The sequence below is a fragment of the Grus americana genome, chromosome 5 (genome assembly GCF_028858705.1).
Source record: "Grus americana isolate bGruAme1 chromosome 5, bGruAme1.mat, whole genome shotgun sequence".
NCBI classification, from domain to species: Eukaryota; Metazoa; Chordata; class Aves; order Gruiformes; family Gruidae; genus Grus; species Grus americana.
This window is the reverse complement of record NC_072856.1, coordinates 59935732-59952453: the sequence shown is the minus strand read 5'-3', so window position 1 is coordinate 59952453 and position 16722 is coordinate 59935732. Positions and strand designations below refer to the sequence as shown.

Genomic DNA, 16722 nt, shown 5'->3' with positions numbered 1-16722 from the left:
CGTTACAAATTATTAAATGGAAAAGAGAAATCAGTCATCATTATATGGGTTTGCATGCTAGGTTAAAAGGCAAGCCACTGAGAAATGTGACATAAAAAACTGGAAGAAAGCTATTTTTAATATGAGTGGATACTGTACTGCAGTTAAATGCCAATTAAACAAATATTAATTATCAGAAAATGGGATTAAACTGATGCAATAGTCAGTAAAATTGATAAAGTTACAATATTAAACATTTAAAGCATTGACTGCTTCCCTCTCTGCGACTTTGTACGCTGCATCAGGATAACGTCTTCATTTTCAGCACACAACTGTTTAATAAATAGAATTTAAATATTTCTGTAGCAGAAATCTTTTTAGTGGGTATCGAATTATGCACACATACAGCTGTCTGATCTTTACCATTCTACTTTATATGCTTATCAGCGTGAAATGCAGTGTGAGTACACAGCAGATCATAAATACACATTTATGAGACTAGTTCTAAGTCAACTCTTCCTCTCATTCCAACAGTAGAAACAAAAAGAGAAACTGAAAATAGTTATGGTGCAGTTTCCTTTTACAATTCCCTATATCAAAATGGGTGTGCAGTTTTAAAGAGCTTAAGAGTCATAGTAGGAGTCTAATATAGGAGTGGCAATGCTAAGGAATCCAAACAACAAGCTCATGTGAAATTCCTCAGGCAGTAGATGGGTGCGGTAAAAAACGTAGGTGCCTGATTTGCAGGAACATCTAATGGTATCTAATGCTTTAGCATTTTCTCACATTGGACCAGAGCCACCTCTATTCAACTGCAAGGTTATTTGTTTGATTTGCTGTTGGGCTTGTTTTCACTTTAAGACTTTAAGGGTTTGCCACTGAAGGGCTTATATATTCATGAGATAAAGCAGCAACTACAAAGCCATAGGGGACCATGTAGTAGGTACAGCAATAGCACAGTGTGGCCACACAGGACTTCAAGTCTCAAGTTAATAGAGCCTGCTGAGTTTTCTACATCTGGTCTTTGAGACAGAAAAAGCCTTTAAGTTATTCCTGTAGCCAATGCAAAACCAGGACTGTCAGACCTCCCAGGGAGCTAACTCCAGCCTGACGGACCAGGTAAACTTGTCAACAGTAGAAAGCTGTAGGAATATTTGGGGACAGACATCCATGAAGACCATGAAAATTCTATCACTCCAAGCTCCTTTACAGAAAAAAGTCTTCTCTCCTGCCATCACAGAGACCGAATATGAGATAAGGAGCTGAAAGTGGATCAAAGAAACAAGAAGAGAGTAGGGCATGCAGCTTCTAACACGTTGGAAGATCAATGGCTCTATGAATCCCCAGGCTATATAAATTAATTGTTTTAAAATTAAATGTTGATAACTGATAACTTTTATATTCTGTGCTATGGACATTCCTTAGGACTATACAACATGGAAAATATCAGTAAATCGCATGTCCGTGACTACCATTCAAGAACTTCTGACACCCAGAACAAGAGGAAGAGGAAATCCACAAAGCAGGCAGAGCCATGCAGCCATCCCGTATAATGATGAGTGGGCGGAAGGGAAAAATCAAAAAAACCTGTCACCCAGCAAGAGATTCAGGAAAGCACTGGGGAAAGGGAAAGATTAAAACATGTCACCCTACCTGTACATTTTATGCCAATTGAAACAGTCAGGTCTGGATGAGAAAGGGGAGGGCAGAAAGAAACCTAACAGCCTGTAGTCCTGCACTCTCACTTCTGACAGTCAAAAGCAGTGATTAGTTTGGCTCTGGTTTATAAGGAAGCCTCATAAGAAACAGTGGAGTCCTGAAGTCACGGACAAAGTCTCGGCGGGAAGGCAGCAAAAAGTTACATTATGCTAAAATTCTGCATGCATACCAAGTTGTTTGCTTTCATTTCATATTATCTTAAAAAATCTTTTAATCTAGGCTAGTCTCATCCTTTGAAATGAAGCTGGTTTGTGTTATTTTAGCTGCTGTCGGTTATACATGACTGCTGAGGCAAAACAAGACCAAAACACAGGGATGGATATTAAATCCAAAATGATAGAAGGTTTATAAACTTTACATAGAGTGGTGTATAAATTATTTTGTTACCTGAACTTGATTGCATTCATCAGTGGGGTAGATCCATATCTGTCTCTAGCATAAACGGTTGCGCCAGATGTCAACAGATACTCAACTAATGGCAAATGCCCTTCAGAGGCTGCAATATGAAGTGGAGTTCGACCATCATAGTCTCCACAGCTCAAGTTTCCACCCTACAAAAGGACAGATCCTTCGCATGCTAAAAAGATAATGGCTGCGCATTAAGTTGTTGGTACACAGTAGATGCATACACCACATTTTAATTCTGCCACCAAAATGTTAAGCTTGTCAAACTTACTTAAAGTTTATCTTGTAGTGTTGTTTTAGCATCAATAAAGATATTTATTCCACATTCTGCATGTTCCCCCCCCCTCTACACTTATTTTCATTACAGCCCCTTCATATATGCTTTTCATTGCAGGACACCACACAGCAGCTTAGTGCCTGTAGTCTGCTAATTTTACTTGTCTTAGTTTATTGTTATTTTCAAGATATACTTTTCCTTTCTCTAGGCCCATTACCAAAGTCTCAAGAGTAGGGTAAACCAAGGCAAAGAGAAAAAAGAAGAAGTGTAGAAGATGATACAGGGAAATGCCTGTTTCTTTTTTGCAGGTATAACCCAAGCCAGAGCTATGGGGAGAGCCAAAAATCCTGAATTAGCTCTGCACTGTGTTTTGCTTAAATATAATTTTCAAGTTCTTTTTTTTTCATCATGACAGATTTACATCCAAAAGCTGGGTAATATGAATATACATAAAGAAAGTTAAGCAAAAGAAAGCAGCACAAACCATTTTAAAGTGTTCCAAAGTTAGCAGATAAGAACTTGCATTTTAATCTACCTGTATTTTCACAGTTCAAAAGAAAATGTAAACAGCTGAGAACCAGATAGGGGAAAGAACATACCAGTTTTGAAAGGCAAAGACTGAGGAGCCTAGAAACGAACTGTATTAGTCAAAGCACCTTGATTCTAAGACTTAGGTAGTTGCTTCCCAGTGAGCATAACTTCCTCCCGTCATTTACAGCTCTACTTAAAAATTCATGTTTTGTACACACTGTTAATTTTACATTACCATTTCTGCTATGGCTCTTAGTGCGTCTGTGTCACCCAGTTTAGCTGCAGCGCAAGCCAGAGGTGGAATTAATGCATCTCTTACAGCTTCTAACTCCTAACAAACAAATACAGTTAAACATTTAATATCAGCATCACCTCTAATATGATTGATGTCCAAGTCATAAAAACACTGCCCTTGCTTTCATGTAAAGTTTCCAAATCAGTCATTTGGTTATTTAAAAATGGTAGTTCTTGGAAGGAAAGAAGTCTCAAGTTTATTTTACATTTTGTTGGTCTCACATCCATGAAGATTTATATCCCTCCCTGGCAACACTACAACTACCTGATATCCATATATACCATTTAAAGTGCACACACTAATTACTGTCTCTGTACTGCCATAGTTACACATCAGTACAGTAAAAGAAACAATGCTAGTAGGAGTTGGAAAAGACCATATAGTCCAGTCTCCTCAAGACTGGATCAACTTTCTTCATGTGATTCCCCAGATATTTGTATAACCTGCACTTCCAAAGCTCCGCTGACAAGCCCCATAGGACCCCTAAATATCCTCCCATTTCTCACACTTATTAAAGAACCATACATTCAGTACTCATTAGCTACTAAAAATCCCATCTTCCCTGAAACCAAGCCAAGAGAAAAGCAAATACTTGTATCTTACAACCAATACTATATTTTCTGATTTTCCAGTTGCGAGGGACTAATATTAAACACCACAAATTATACTTGTGTAGTGCTTCCTTAGTATCAGCCTTCTATGACCGCATGTACAATTAAGCTGTTTTACCCATTATTATTTGGATTGCTCCAAACTGTCAATACATTTGACCACAAAAATACAAAGCACTTTTTCATATCATTGATACCCTGAATTACAGCAACTGTCTGAGGCTTGTTATTGCAACCAGCCAGCCAAGAAAATAAACTCAAGATGGGGCTACAAAGAGGAAAAAAAAAGTTAATATGTTTTAAATTAGAAACATTTTAATGTTATGCTTGTCATTGTGTCCTTTCTCCCTAACCCAACCAGTTAGCTGGGTCACTCAGTACTAAAAAAATAATATAAAAGCTCCAATGTTCCATTTTTCTTTCAGCTTTGCTGTTCATCTTTAAGCTAGGTTCATTTAACTGAGTTTACAGCTTTATATTAGTTCAATTTTAAATATTCAAGTATATACCTCCTTGCTGCTGATACTTAGAGATTTGGCAATCACTTGAATAAACTTGCTATCTCTCAGAGAGATCTTGGCTCCTGTGGGTACAACAGTCATTTCTCCTCTTAGATTCTCACTCAGCATCTGAAAAGCAGGCAATCAAATCCTTTGTTAGCAGAAGAAAAATATGGTAGTAGTCTAATAAAAAAACCTTAGGATCAAGTTAGAAAATTGTTTGGCGGAATTATGGAAACTAATTGAATGCAGACAAAAGATTAAAGAAATAGTTACTGTCCCATGAAGACTGCAAGTTTAAAAAGACAAAGGAGAAAAAAAAAAAAGAGGCAAATAAAACTTTCTTCCAAAGCAAAGAAACCAAAATAAGCACATAACAAAACACCCCAATTTTTAGAGTATGCAGACAAAAGTTCCCTAGTGGGGTAAGCTGCAGCCTACTTAAAAACACAAAGATAGTGAGTAATTAGCAGAGTGAGGCTGAAGACCAGAATATTCTGAAATGCAGCCTTTTGCCTACTCCTACACAGACTGTGTACATAGGCCTCAAAACAAAGCCCAGTGCTGCCTGTGGACCGTCATGTATTTCAATGGATTTTCAAATGGCTCCATCAGCCCTGATTTTGTTAAAATTTGGCCACAGAGCCAGCTTTGAATGCGGAGGGTCTACGGTAGTACTAGTCATTCAATATGAAAGCAGACGTTTAACAGTTTGCAGGATGGGTGCATCCAATACAACCAGGGGAAAAAAAAAACAAACCAAAACCAAACAAACCCCCCAAAAGGCTAGCTAATTCATGTGTAGAAAGTGCTTGAATATGGCAATAAAGAGATGAAAATACTCCGTAAGACAGGTTCTGGGAAATCTGGAGAATAGAGAGAGAAGCCGGTCGTTAAGAAAAAGCAACTGGTTTCCTCAATTCTGACAATTTTACATACTGGCACTCTTTCACGAAAGGTTGCTGATGCAGCTATAAAGCACGTGGTTATTTCAATTAGAATTTTAAAAAGCAGGATTGTGAAAGTTTGCAAGAAACAGATGTGATGTTGGAAGGAGGAATGCCCCAGGTTTACTTATGTCTAGGCATGCCCTTTATTTGAAAAAAAACCCTCTAAGCGCTGACAGCACTGTAGCTGTCTGCTGGAAGACTCCCATATACATGTAACTCAGAGGATACCAACTGCTTTGGCGCACTTTTAGAGTTTGACAGGTTGAGATCATTGCTTTGCACAGGAAACCCTAGCAATTGGCACCTGTGCTAAATGCACCCAGTGCAAAGCCCTACGTGCCTTACTCAGTCCTACCAGCTCTGCAGTCATTTGCATGTGTCTGGGGGCACATTCCTTGCTGCTTCGTGTTGAAAGAGAATCCTAAAATAACCACGCCAGCTTCAGGAGAGCTTCCGTCTCTTGGGATACTATTGTTTGGTGATATGTTTAGCTGAAGATATTGCCACAGACAACATATTTCCAGGCTTTCTTCTTCTCCTGGTCTCTACCACTCATTCCTGCCCAGGCAATGCAGTATGCTGCTCCTTTAGCTGTGCCAACACAATTGTTTGTGGGTCTGTACAATGAGTCAAATGAGGAAACCAATCCCGCTTAACTCAAAGAAATTGCAGAAGTTATTTTGTTTTTCAAACCCTATAAAGGAGGTCCCAGCATCACCACACAAAAACTGCGTAGCACATTCTGAAGGGCAGCACATGAAGATGCAGGACTACCTTGTGCCAGTAGTACCTAAAACATCCTATCACCAAGTTCTCCCCTGAGTAAGTCAGCTATCTCACCTCAGCAAACTGGATCTCAAATTAAGTTTTAACTTGCACACCTAGGCAGGAAGCCAGCTGGGAAGGTTCCTCCTGTCCCAGGTCAAATAATCATCTGTGCAAGAAGGTTAAAGTCTGCATTAAAAAAACAGGCTAGTATATGTATGTTCCAGGATCAGTGAGTGTACCAAAGGGGCATCAGTGAAGAGCCCGGGTTTCTAAAGTGTGTATACACAAATACATGCAATACCAGTACTCTTCACACAGCGTTATGTCGCCTGTCAAGCATGTTCTTGCACAGAATATGTTCTTGCCACGCTCTCTGAAGAAACACATAGCTCCTCCTCCTCATTTTTCAGAGCCAGGGCTTTAGCAAACAACTGAAAAGCTCAGAGTCTGAAACTGTTTCTAAGCATGATAAGTGGTACTTCCAGCCACCCCACTCATGATCACAGGTATCCAAATATGTTTGTCTCAAGAGCTGCTACTGATTGGAAGATAGTGAGCATGAAATAATGAACAAATTTGTTTCAGTTTTTATTAAAACAAAACACCATCATAAGATACACATGTGCATGCAGTCCTTAAGTCTAGAGAGTGACTCATCATGATGTCATCTCCCCAAGTGTCAGGATTATGATTTCACTGCACATGAGCACAGAAACACAGGCATTCCTGCAGACTGCTGCTCCCCTATCTAATGCAGAGCTATATTTTCCTTTTATAAAAGAAAGATGATATATAACTATGTAATTTGAGGAAAAAAGCCTTAATTAACATCAATGAACATCAATTGTTAAAGGGCTTATGATTTTAAAATCACTTACAACTGGTTCTTAGAATAATCCTCTATTTTTTATGTATTTATAAAGTGTATCTCCTCTTAGAGAAACAAAATCTAACACTGTAATGAGTAATGCTGTATAGGAAGAGGCTGTAGGCAATATTTATTTTCAGAATTAGCTTTCTGTGAATGAGTCTTGGATGAAATCTCTACCACACTACAATCAATGACAAGATCTTCGCTGACTTCAGTAGGGTTGGGATTCTGTCTCATGCGAATTTCCACGTATGGGTTTTTATTACAGAAATGTCCAAGGTAAACTACTACCGTTTAAAGATAGCATTTTTATGGCTTGGTCACTGTCTTCACCTGACTTACGCAGAGAATTCTTTTCTCTCCCTATCTACGTACATTCATTTGCCTAACAGTATTTTCCCTAAGAACAAAACCACATGATGGCATTATGGCTGAGGAACCAATTGTTTTTAAATGCAAGAGAGAAGCTCAAGGCATTCAGCTAAGCAGAAGTTAGTACAGTATATGAGAAAGTTAAAGCCTTTCAAGGTCACACTGAAATATTTACCTGCCTCTTCTCCTCCCAGCTAAGCCTACTCTTGCTGAGCGTGTACGACAGTTTAGTTAGGGCTGCCTCTGGTGTCATATCACCTCCAGGAATTACTCCAACATCCGCGAGAGTCTGTATAAAAAGGAATAATGATTCCAATTAGCATAGCATTCAGAAATACCTGCGTGTACAGAAAATGTATGTGAATGATGAGTAGCTACACAGAATACAGTATGCAGCCGTGCCTCCACTCGCTTGCTCCTCCTACTGCCACTGTAATTTTTGTAATTTCAGTTATCAAATACCAAGCAAATACTAGAGCCAGCTGAATAAAGATGACTTTCACTTTAAATTCCTTTTCATGCAATAACATTGAAGAATTCAACTAAATGCTTGCCACGGTCACTTACTATGCTAAAAGGGAAAGGTTACAGGTCCGTATCAGCTATCTGCAGAGTTGTCAAATTCCCTTTATTGAAAAGCTGCATTTACTCTGTTTTAACCCAGTGGCATTTTGAACATTGCCAAGTAGGCTGTTCTCACACAGACATATTTACCATTCTTTTATGGGGCATTGCTTTGGATGAATTCCAGCACTACAGCGTGCTCACAGCAGGAGGGTTTTCAGATCCTTTCAGGCTGCGCTAGCAGTGTATGATTTAGAACATACAACTAAAATATGTAATCTACACAGTTCTGACAAGAACAACTGAAAAAGATGACCTTTTCAACTTATCTCTTTGGTAGTTAAAAAAAAAATCTGAACCAAAGCAAAAAGCAGAAAGATCATTGCTATGGTCAGCAAGCCCCGTGAGTGTACAGTGAGCAAGATGACGAAGACAAAGGGATTTCAGATCTCTTGTGACTAAATTGTACCTGGGCAAACACTCAGCTTCTCCAAACCACAGGCCATCATCTTTGCCACAATGTGATGCCTCACAGTTAAGCATCTTGCAGTAGGTTCTTTACACTGTATTTTACTTTTAAATACCTTGTATAAAAACTTCAGGTTTGAAACTTGTTGTGGCTTAACTGATATTTTTATCAAGATACAGAGCCTTGATCAGCTCATTAACCACTTCCAAGAGCCCCAGACTAACATTTTAAAAAGTCCCATGGGAAAACATACAGAGAAGGTGAGAAATACTTTCTGTACTGCAGAGCTAGCCAAAGAACAGTTAGGGCTTTTTCATCAGGTTTGAGAAAGAGGAGGAGGAAGGGATTTCCTAGCTTCCTTCCTATACCTAAAGTCCCCTCAATTATAAGTTTCTACAGTGCAGAACTTGAGGCCAGACATTCAGTTAATTAAAACAAACACTTCAAGGGAAACTAGGGACTCAGCTGACCCACCTGGCTAGCTTGAATGAGTAAAAAATGGCCTAGCCATATGCAAAGGCCTGTGAAAGATTTTATTTAAAGAAAAATCAGAGTAAAATTAACATTACAGCAACTTTCCAGCATTCACCCATGATACTTCCTCCATTGAGCAGCTCTTCATGAAAAGGAGAAGGCAATGAAAGGACACGCATGAAGTAATTTTGTAGGGCTTGGCTCTGTCAGTGTTCTTTTTAAAAGATGCCAAGAAAACAGGGCAGCTTCATCACTGGATGCTGAAGCAACATCATACATGCACCATATACAAAGTGGAAGCCAGAAGTAAACACATTTCCACACAGCTAAAACAACCACACAGCCATTCGCTCACTCACCCCCGCTTCCTCTTCCCCCAGCTCTATATGCTGGGCATGACACCATACGGTATGGAATATCCCTTTGGTCATTGGGGTCAGCTGTCCCGGCTGTGTCCCCTCCCAACTCCTTGTGCACCCCCAGCCTACTCACTGGTGGGGTGGGGTGAGGAGCAGAAAAGGCCTTGGCTCTGTGTAAGCACTGCTCAGCAGTAACTAAAACATCCCTGTGTTATCAACACTGCTTTCAGGTGAAGAAGTGGAAAGGAACTCCTACAATCTCCTTTTCTTTCTCCTCAAAACAGACTATTTGTTCTTGAAGCAAATATAATCTAAAGCTGTGTCAAAACCAATGTTAAAAGAAGCAGGTTTCAGCACCAGACTAGAGTATCTAAGTTTGCCTTACAGTCAATGAAGAGGCTGGCTCTGGCAGACTGGTGGTTGCTCCCAGCAAAACCAGGTGTCTAAAACAGGGGGATGAGTCACCCCCTGGCAGTGCTTCTTGACTATTTAATGGCTAGCCTTTTTATAAAGGCCAGTTAAACCAGCTTCCTTCACACTACCACATGCAACACATACTCCTATATGACTTTGAGTTCTTACTAGTCTCAGTGATGTCATGTCTCAATACACAATTGAGAAACTCACTATAAAATATTAACTGAATATTAACAGTATCTACACGAACTCTGCTTTAAGCTAGCCTCCATGGGTTAAACACAGCTGATTTCCATTCTGCAAGACAGATGCTTCCTTCCATACTGTTCTCCAATCTCTCACTGGATTCAGTTGTACTTCCAGTCAAATAAAAACCTGGGATTTGGAATATTACTTGGATTTGCAGGCTTTGTTGATGTTCTTACATTGTAGCTAACTAACTGCTAGCCTATCAAATACTACTTTATTTGATCATCTGACCTCTAAGCTAGCTTCTAGCTCAGTGGAATCCCTTTGGGAGAGATACTACCAATCTAATGCAAGGTATCCTGGAGTGCTGCACAAATCAGGAGCAAGCAATCACTAATTTGGGATTTGAGCTGACTATTTCGACCATTCAGACTAGGAGTAACAGGATCTTGTTTGCAGATACATATTTACATGCTTCCAGCTAAGATTTTTCAGATATAATTATTTTATGAGCAATCTCTTATCTTTACAGTTAATAAATCTGGTTGTATACATTGGGACTACTAGAAGTATACAATCAAGTTGTATCAGGGCGATGTTCCTTTGACATAGCAGCAGAGTCTGAAATCATTGCACAACCCTTACCTGCCCTGTTGCATAGACCGTTTTAACAGACCCTCGTAAGCACTGGGTACAATTTAGAATCACTACTTTCCGTTCAGCCGCTTTCTTCAGTTCTTTCAGCAAGTCTTCTCTGTTGTTTGGGGCATTACCACTTCCATAAGTTTCAAGTACAATGCCCTCAATTGGAGGCTGAAGAAATGCTTTTACCTATTTAGAAATGAGACAGGGAAGGAAGACAAAAGGTGTGTTTAAGTCACATTGAGATTTTCATGTATGGCACAGAGTTTTTAAAAATAGTCTATTCCTGTTATATCTTACAGGCTCTCACCCTACAGTCTTCTCCTGCCCTTATGTACTCCCCGTTTATAATAACTGAGACTGTAAAGCTTTAAAAAGACGAGATTTTCACTCTTTAGCTTCCTTTAAAATTCCTAGAGGGATAGATTTTAAAATAAACTATTTTCTACAGTCATGACCTCAGCATGAAAAAGGATGCCATTGTTCAAGTGCCATTAACAGGCTATACTGTTGCACCATGGCGGAACAAAAACGTAGATTTACACCTATGAAATAAATGTAGAATTATTAATTGAGATTAGAACCCCCACCCCTGCCCGGACTGGTTACTTTAGCAAAGAGTTTTTTTAACAAATGTCTGTCTAAGAGAGAAAGTGTCTCACTTTTCAGGAAAGAACATTCTAATGAAACCCAGAGTTTAACTCAAAAAACAATTGATTTAACTCAAGGCAGAGAAAAAAAAGGAGGCAGTAATACATTCTAGGCCAGTTGTTAATGAGGTAGCTATTGTGGCTCACTGTAAGAGAATGCCTAGCAAAGTCCTCTTCCTAGAAAGATTTTAAACAACCTAGATATTTCCTTGCTGATCACATATGCTAAATGCAATACACTGTAAGCCCCCATGAGGCTAACTGTGCAGTTGGAATTTTATTGTAAATATACCACCCCTCTGCCTTTCCATCTGTTCGTATTCACCTAAAAAGAATGGTAATATAATTGAGGAGTGCTGCTTAAACTACTGGATTCAATTTAAGATGGCAACAGCCACAAAAGACCTGTCAATTTAATGGAACTTGTATTAGACAAAAATTTAAAGACAAATCTACCTAAAATCACAGTTCTGCAAAATAATTTCTAAAGGCAAAAAAAATCCCACATCTCATTTTCAGCTCTGTATGAATGCTGAGGGTCATGTTAACTCTCAGCGTGAGACAAAATGAACCTTAAAAAACAAGCATGAGTTGTAGAAATAGTCACGCTCCCCTCCACCCACCAAATTGTGTATTCTTTGACAAGATACCTATTAATACGCCTCAGTATGCAGCAAGAGAGCATTTCCATGGTCACTGTAGCCTGCATCTGTCTAGAAAAGCACATGACCTATTTATGAGCCCTGATAAGAAATTAATTCTAAGTTTCAGAGCCCAGGTTGTTTAAACAAAAGATATTTGAAAAGCTTTTATCAATAGTTTATAGCATATGAAAATAGACTTTGAATGGTCTGATATTCCAAAAAAACATTTATCAGAAGACGACAGATCTTTTTCCTTCCTTCCAAAACCCCAACCACTGCTACAACAATGCAGCAGTCCTACTTCAGCTAAGTAATCAAGTATTTGAGCATCACTTCACCCACTTCCAAAATGAAGTGGTGACACTTACAGCAGCAGCGGTGATTCCTGGGAAGATTCGCAGAAGCCCAACATTCCTGTTCATATTGGTGTGAACTCGAAATTTCTTTTTGGTATTGGCTCTCCACACCGTTTCCCAGTTTACTGTTAAAGAGAAATGGCTTTTTAAATTTAATATTAAGACATAATATTAAGTTCACTTGTAGGACTTCCTACTTACAACATTGTCTTTAAAACTGTTTCTTATGTAGGAGATTCATGAAAGACGATTTTTGAAAAGAGGAAATGAAGGCCCATAGCAGCTGATCTAAAACACCTTATTTATTACGTGTCACAAAATATGTCTTCAAGGCCACATCCAGGTCAGGCTCAACTGTGTTATATTTTAGCTTTAATTCCAAAATAGTCTAGATTCCAAGACAAATTAGTGTTACTCGACAATATTTCTAAGTTAGTGCCCTTCAAGGAGATATTTAACACGTATACTTCAATTCAATAGCATTTTATAGAAAAGACTTCCAAAATGGATATTTTAGTTCAATGACCATTAATGAACTGGATGATCTCTCAGACACAAAGCTGCATATCTCTAGTACAACCTCTTCAAAAGACAAGTCTGATCATTGTGAAAAGCATCCGAGTACGGGACCTGATGGCTTCATGATGTTGACCATGTCCTGTTAGTGCCAACTCTCCCAGTTCAGAGTGCTCAGAAAGCCTCAACCAGGAGAGCAGTGTGCAGGTGTAGCATAGGTGAGATATTTACTTGTCACACGCTGACCTGAACTTTGTTTTTATGTAGTTGGCCTGATACCAGCCTGGATTCATGTTTAGAAAACAGACCTTCATCCTCCCAGACATAAGAGATGACAAATGCAGTTACTGTTGCTGCTAATCACCTCCAGAGTTTATTAGGTAGTTACTAACGATTAAATAAAATAGCAAGGATTCAATTAACTCCGATTATGCATTTAGAGCCAGAAGCCAGCTGTTTAACTAATAGTTTGTTTGTGTTGCATTATTAGAAGCCAAGTCATGCATTATTGATTTCAAAATTTTACTACTTCAGTGTCAGAGTGTGGTGTTTGTAGCACTGATGGCTCCTACAAGGCAGTGGAAGAGGTTTAACAAACAGCAGCCAACAGCTCAGAGCGTCATGCTTCACTGAAAGTAGACCATGCCATAAAGTTACCTGTTTCCCCATCATGATTTAAGCTTTTTAGATTTTGGAGAAACTCCCAAGAAGCAAGACAGATAAAAGATCTGCGTACATAATACTGACTTGCTCTCAGCCATGTGGAGAGTTACTCACACCAATTACTGTTGCAATCTCTTGCAATCAGCAGGCAGCCATTTGCAAGAAAATTCAGAGTACATTTAAAAGCCTCCATTGAAGCCTACTCTATTGCCCCATTACCGGAGATACTAAAAACTACGCAATCCATTAAGTCAGGACAGAAAATAGCAGTCACCTATGAGACTTTACAAACTTCCCCTTCCTGACATGGTGCCCTGTCAGCAACTGGAGCCTCTGTATGTTCTTGCTAAAGAAATACCGTAAGTTGTTAAACAGGTCACAAGCAGTTGGCTTGGCATCATGTTTGTCCAACCAGCCACACTTCAGCACGTGGATTCCTAATGCCCTGGGAATGGGAGAACAGAAATATAGACCACTGCTATAGTTTCTTTCTTTGTGCTGACCAGCACAGTTCTGAAACCACCTGGCTGGATTTAGTAGTTAGCCAAGCAGCTCTCAAAGGCCTCCATGAGCATTCCAGAGCAAATTAGAGACCTGCAGGAGGTACATGGGTGAGTGCAGAAAGCCGTGCTTTTGTTCTGCTTGAGGTTCATAGGCCCAGCTAACCACGTTCACACATGAGCACTGTGCTTTAAGAAGCAGCAGGGTTTAGCAATAAATCCAGTCCTTTCAACTTTCTAACACAGAGATTAATTCTTTAAAAGCAGCCTCCTCTAAAGAAAGGAAAGCAATAAAATCGTATCGGAGCTTTCTTTCCTTCATCCTCCATAAGCTATGAGTCCCTGCCAAAACTTCACAAATGCATACTACTAAGTTTGGCAACTTTTAGCATCCCTAATGCCTGTAACGAACTTGACGAATGAACTGAGGAAACCTGCCTTGGCATGGATCTCTAAGACATTGCCAGAAGTAGAAGACCAAGGAGAGAGATCAGAGGATAGGTTCAGAAATCAGACCTATACCAGGCCTATACCTGTACTCTTGGAGTATGCTCTACCAAATAACTTAGCATCTTCAAGATAATTGTAATGCATTCAGACATAGTACAGTGATGTAATTCCAAACTACATTAAAAAAAAAAAAAAGAACTAAAGATTATCCCTGAGTTAACATTCTCTTGGTCATGAACCTCGTCAGGCTACATAACATGCTCAGCACTGCAGACTCCACAGATGTCAGTTTTCCATTAGACAAACGAGTCTAAAAAGCAGAACAAAAGGCAAGTGTGATGCAAGAGCCAAAGATAAATATACATAAAAGCCCGACTTCATCTCAGATTTATTCAGTACTGTTGTAAGCAAGGCAGAGCGCCATGCAGGGGAAACAAAATTTAGAACACACCCTTTGCATCCTCCATCTCGAAGATTACATCTCCATAAAGGAAGAATATTTACATTGCATAGCTAAGTTCAAGCATCTTCATTGTACTGAATAAACCAGCTGTCTTGCAGCCTATAGTCATACCACAGAAATCTTCTGTGAAAAAATTAGAAAAAAAAAAAAAAACAACTTAGGAATCACTAACAGTTCTTAAGTAAGAAACTCATATACAAACAGGTGAAGTACAAAAAGCTGTATATATTGGTGTTCATAACAGTTTTTTATCCTATGGATAAGAGTGACTAATTAGGGATATTCCGTTTGGCACAACACAGAAAACAGCAACCTGTTCTGACTTGGATAGCCTGCACTTGTAAAGAGTTTAACTGATATAGAGTACTGCATTATGTAGATATGGATACAAAGCTGAGGAACAAACATAAGCTAGCTACTGGTCTTGCACATAGGAAGAAAGTTTTTAAAGAGATGTACATAAAATAAAGAGGTACTGGCTATTTATATACTGTATCCAAGATGGCGTGGAATAGAAAAGATTGCATTATTCAGATATTAAGGTATTTTGTTTATTCTTCTAAACAAAACCATCACATAAACAATACTCTGCCAGCAATTTCCAATCTCCCCCTCCCTACTAAACACTACTGCTTTTAAAATACAGCTCAAAAATACATCCTTATCTTATTCAGCTTTATTCAAACACACACACAGAATTATGGTGACAGGGTTAGTACAGAAAAAAACATCAACCTGACTTAAAAATTTAATAAAAAAGAGAAGCAGCTCTAAACAGTCTAGAAAGCAGCCAAAACCCCCCTTTTTTAAACAGCGCCTATGCCACAATGCAGGTTTCAACTTATAATGGGAGAGCAGCAACTAAGAGTGACACCTCCCTTAGGAGTGGTGACTGAACTGTGAGTTATGAAATCAAACAAGAAATACAGCTTTGCGTGATTGCAGAGCTCCAGACAAACAGCAATGCTTTCTTCTCATCCTTCTCTGCAGGGCTAGGGGTGAGCCCTACCATTATATAAGCTGCCCCGGTGTTCATTACAATTCACGGCGGCAGCCAAGGGGTGGGGACAGCAGGCCAACCTATGGGTGCAAATTCCTGAAGGAGGCAAACAAACATAGACCCCCTTTTTTGGCAGTTTGTTATAAAACAATTGACACACACCTTTTGAAATGAATATTTAAATTCAATGGTGGTGTTGCAAGAATCAACATGCCTACTTCCAAAGGAGGGAGGGGGACACCACCAAAAGCACTTCAGTGAAGAGACGTGGCATTTGCCTTAATACATAACTGACTTGGGCTTTTACTATAAAAAACAAGAACTGCCAACCAAGACAAAGACTTGGCCAGTGATGAATAGCTTCTCTCTAATGAGACTGGTGGGTAGATGAGCCCAAAAGGGCCTTCGAACCTTCTGCTGCTGCTGTACCATGTCTGCATGCACAGTCACATGGGCTCTGTTTGTCCCCTACACAAGTTATGTTTCTCATCATATGGTCCTGGACATGTGCACCACTCCCACAAGTTACATGCATGTGCGATGAAGAAAGTCCAGCCATGGTAACAATGCAAGTTTCGTATTTGCTTCATTAGGACAATCGAGAACAGAGGACAGCAATCAGTTATGAAATACACTGAGACTCTTTACACATTTCAAGTGAAATAGTCCTCCTTGTGTCTCTTGTTTTCAAAATATGGGAGAAATAAGGCAAGGTCTTTTATTTGATAAGCTTTAAGATTTTAGAATTCTTTTTGGACAATATTTCTATATTGTCCATTTCATACAGGTATGTCTGATTCTGCTGCAAAAGTATTTCCCATTGGCACTGGGTTTCTTACACATCTCAGGAGCGGGCTAGAATTTTTCACTTCTTACAGGAGTTTCTTGTGCTAAATTGAAAGTCTTGAGGAAGCTGACACGCTTGTCTAAAACCAGATAACGGCACTCTTAGGTGTTGCTAACGCAGTTAAGGAGCTGGCCAAGAACACAGCCAGTTGATGGGATCAGAAATCCACTGGGAGCCTCACCTGAAGAGGGAACAGGGTGAAAAATGGATATCAAAAAAGAAGAGAGCTGCAGCTAGGGTA

The 16722-nt window shown here is 39.4% G+C and overlaps 1 protein-coding gene across 3 annotated transcripts in view; it reads right to left on the bottom strand.

Annotated features, from left to right (window-relative positions):
- Window positions 1–16722, bottom strand: part of ASPG (asparaginase) — a 48781-nt gene that overhangs the window by 14330 nt on the left and 17729 nt on the right. For all 3 annotated transcript variants that reach the window (XM_054827434.1, XM_054827432.1, XM_054827433.1), the window contains exons 7-12: window positions 12055–12167; window positions 10396–10581; window positions 7454–7567; window positions 4327–4446; window positions 3147–3242; window positions 2086–2249 (exon numbers count right to left, since the gene is read on the bottom strand). In XM_054827434.1, coding sequence (XP_054683409.1) covers window positions 2086–2249; window positions 3147–3242; window positions 4327–4446; window positions 7454–7567; window positions 10396–10581; window positions 12055–12167 — 793 coding nt within the window. The remainder of the gene's footprint in view (window positions 1–2085; window positions 2250–3146; window positions 3243–4326; window positions 4447–7453; window positions 7568–10395; window positions 10582–12054; window positions 12168–16722) is intronic.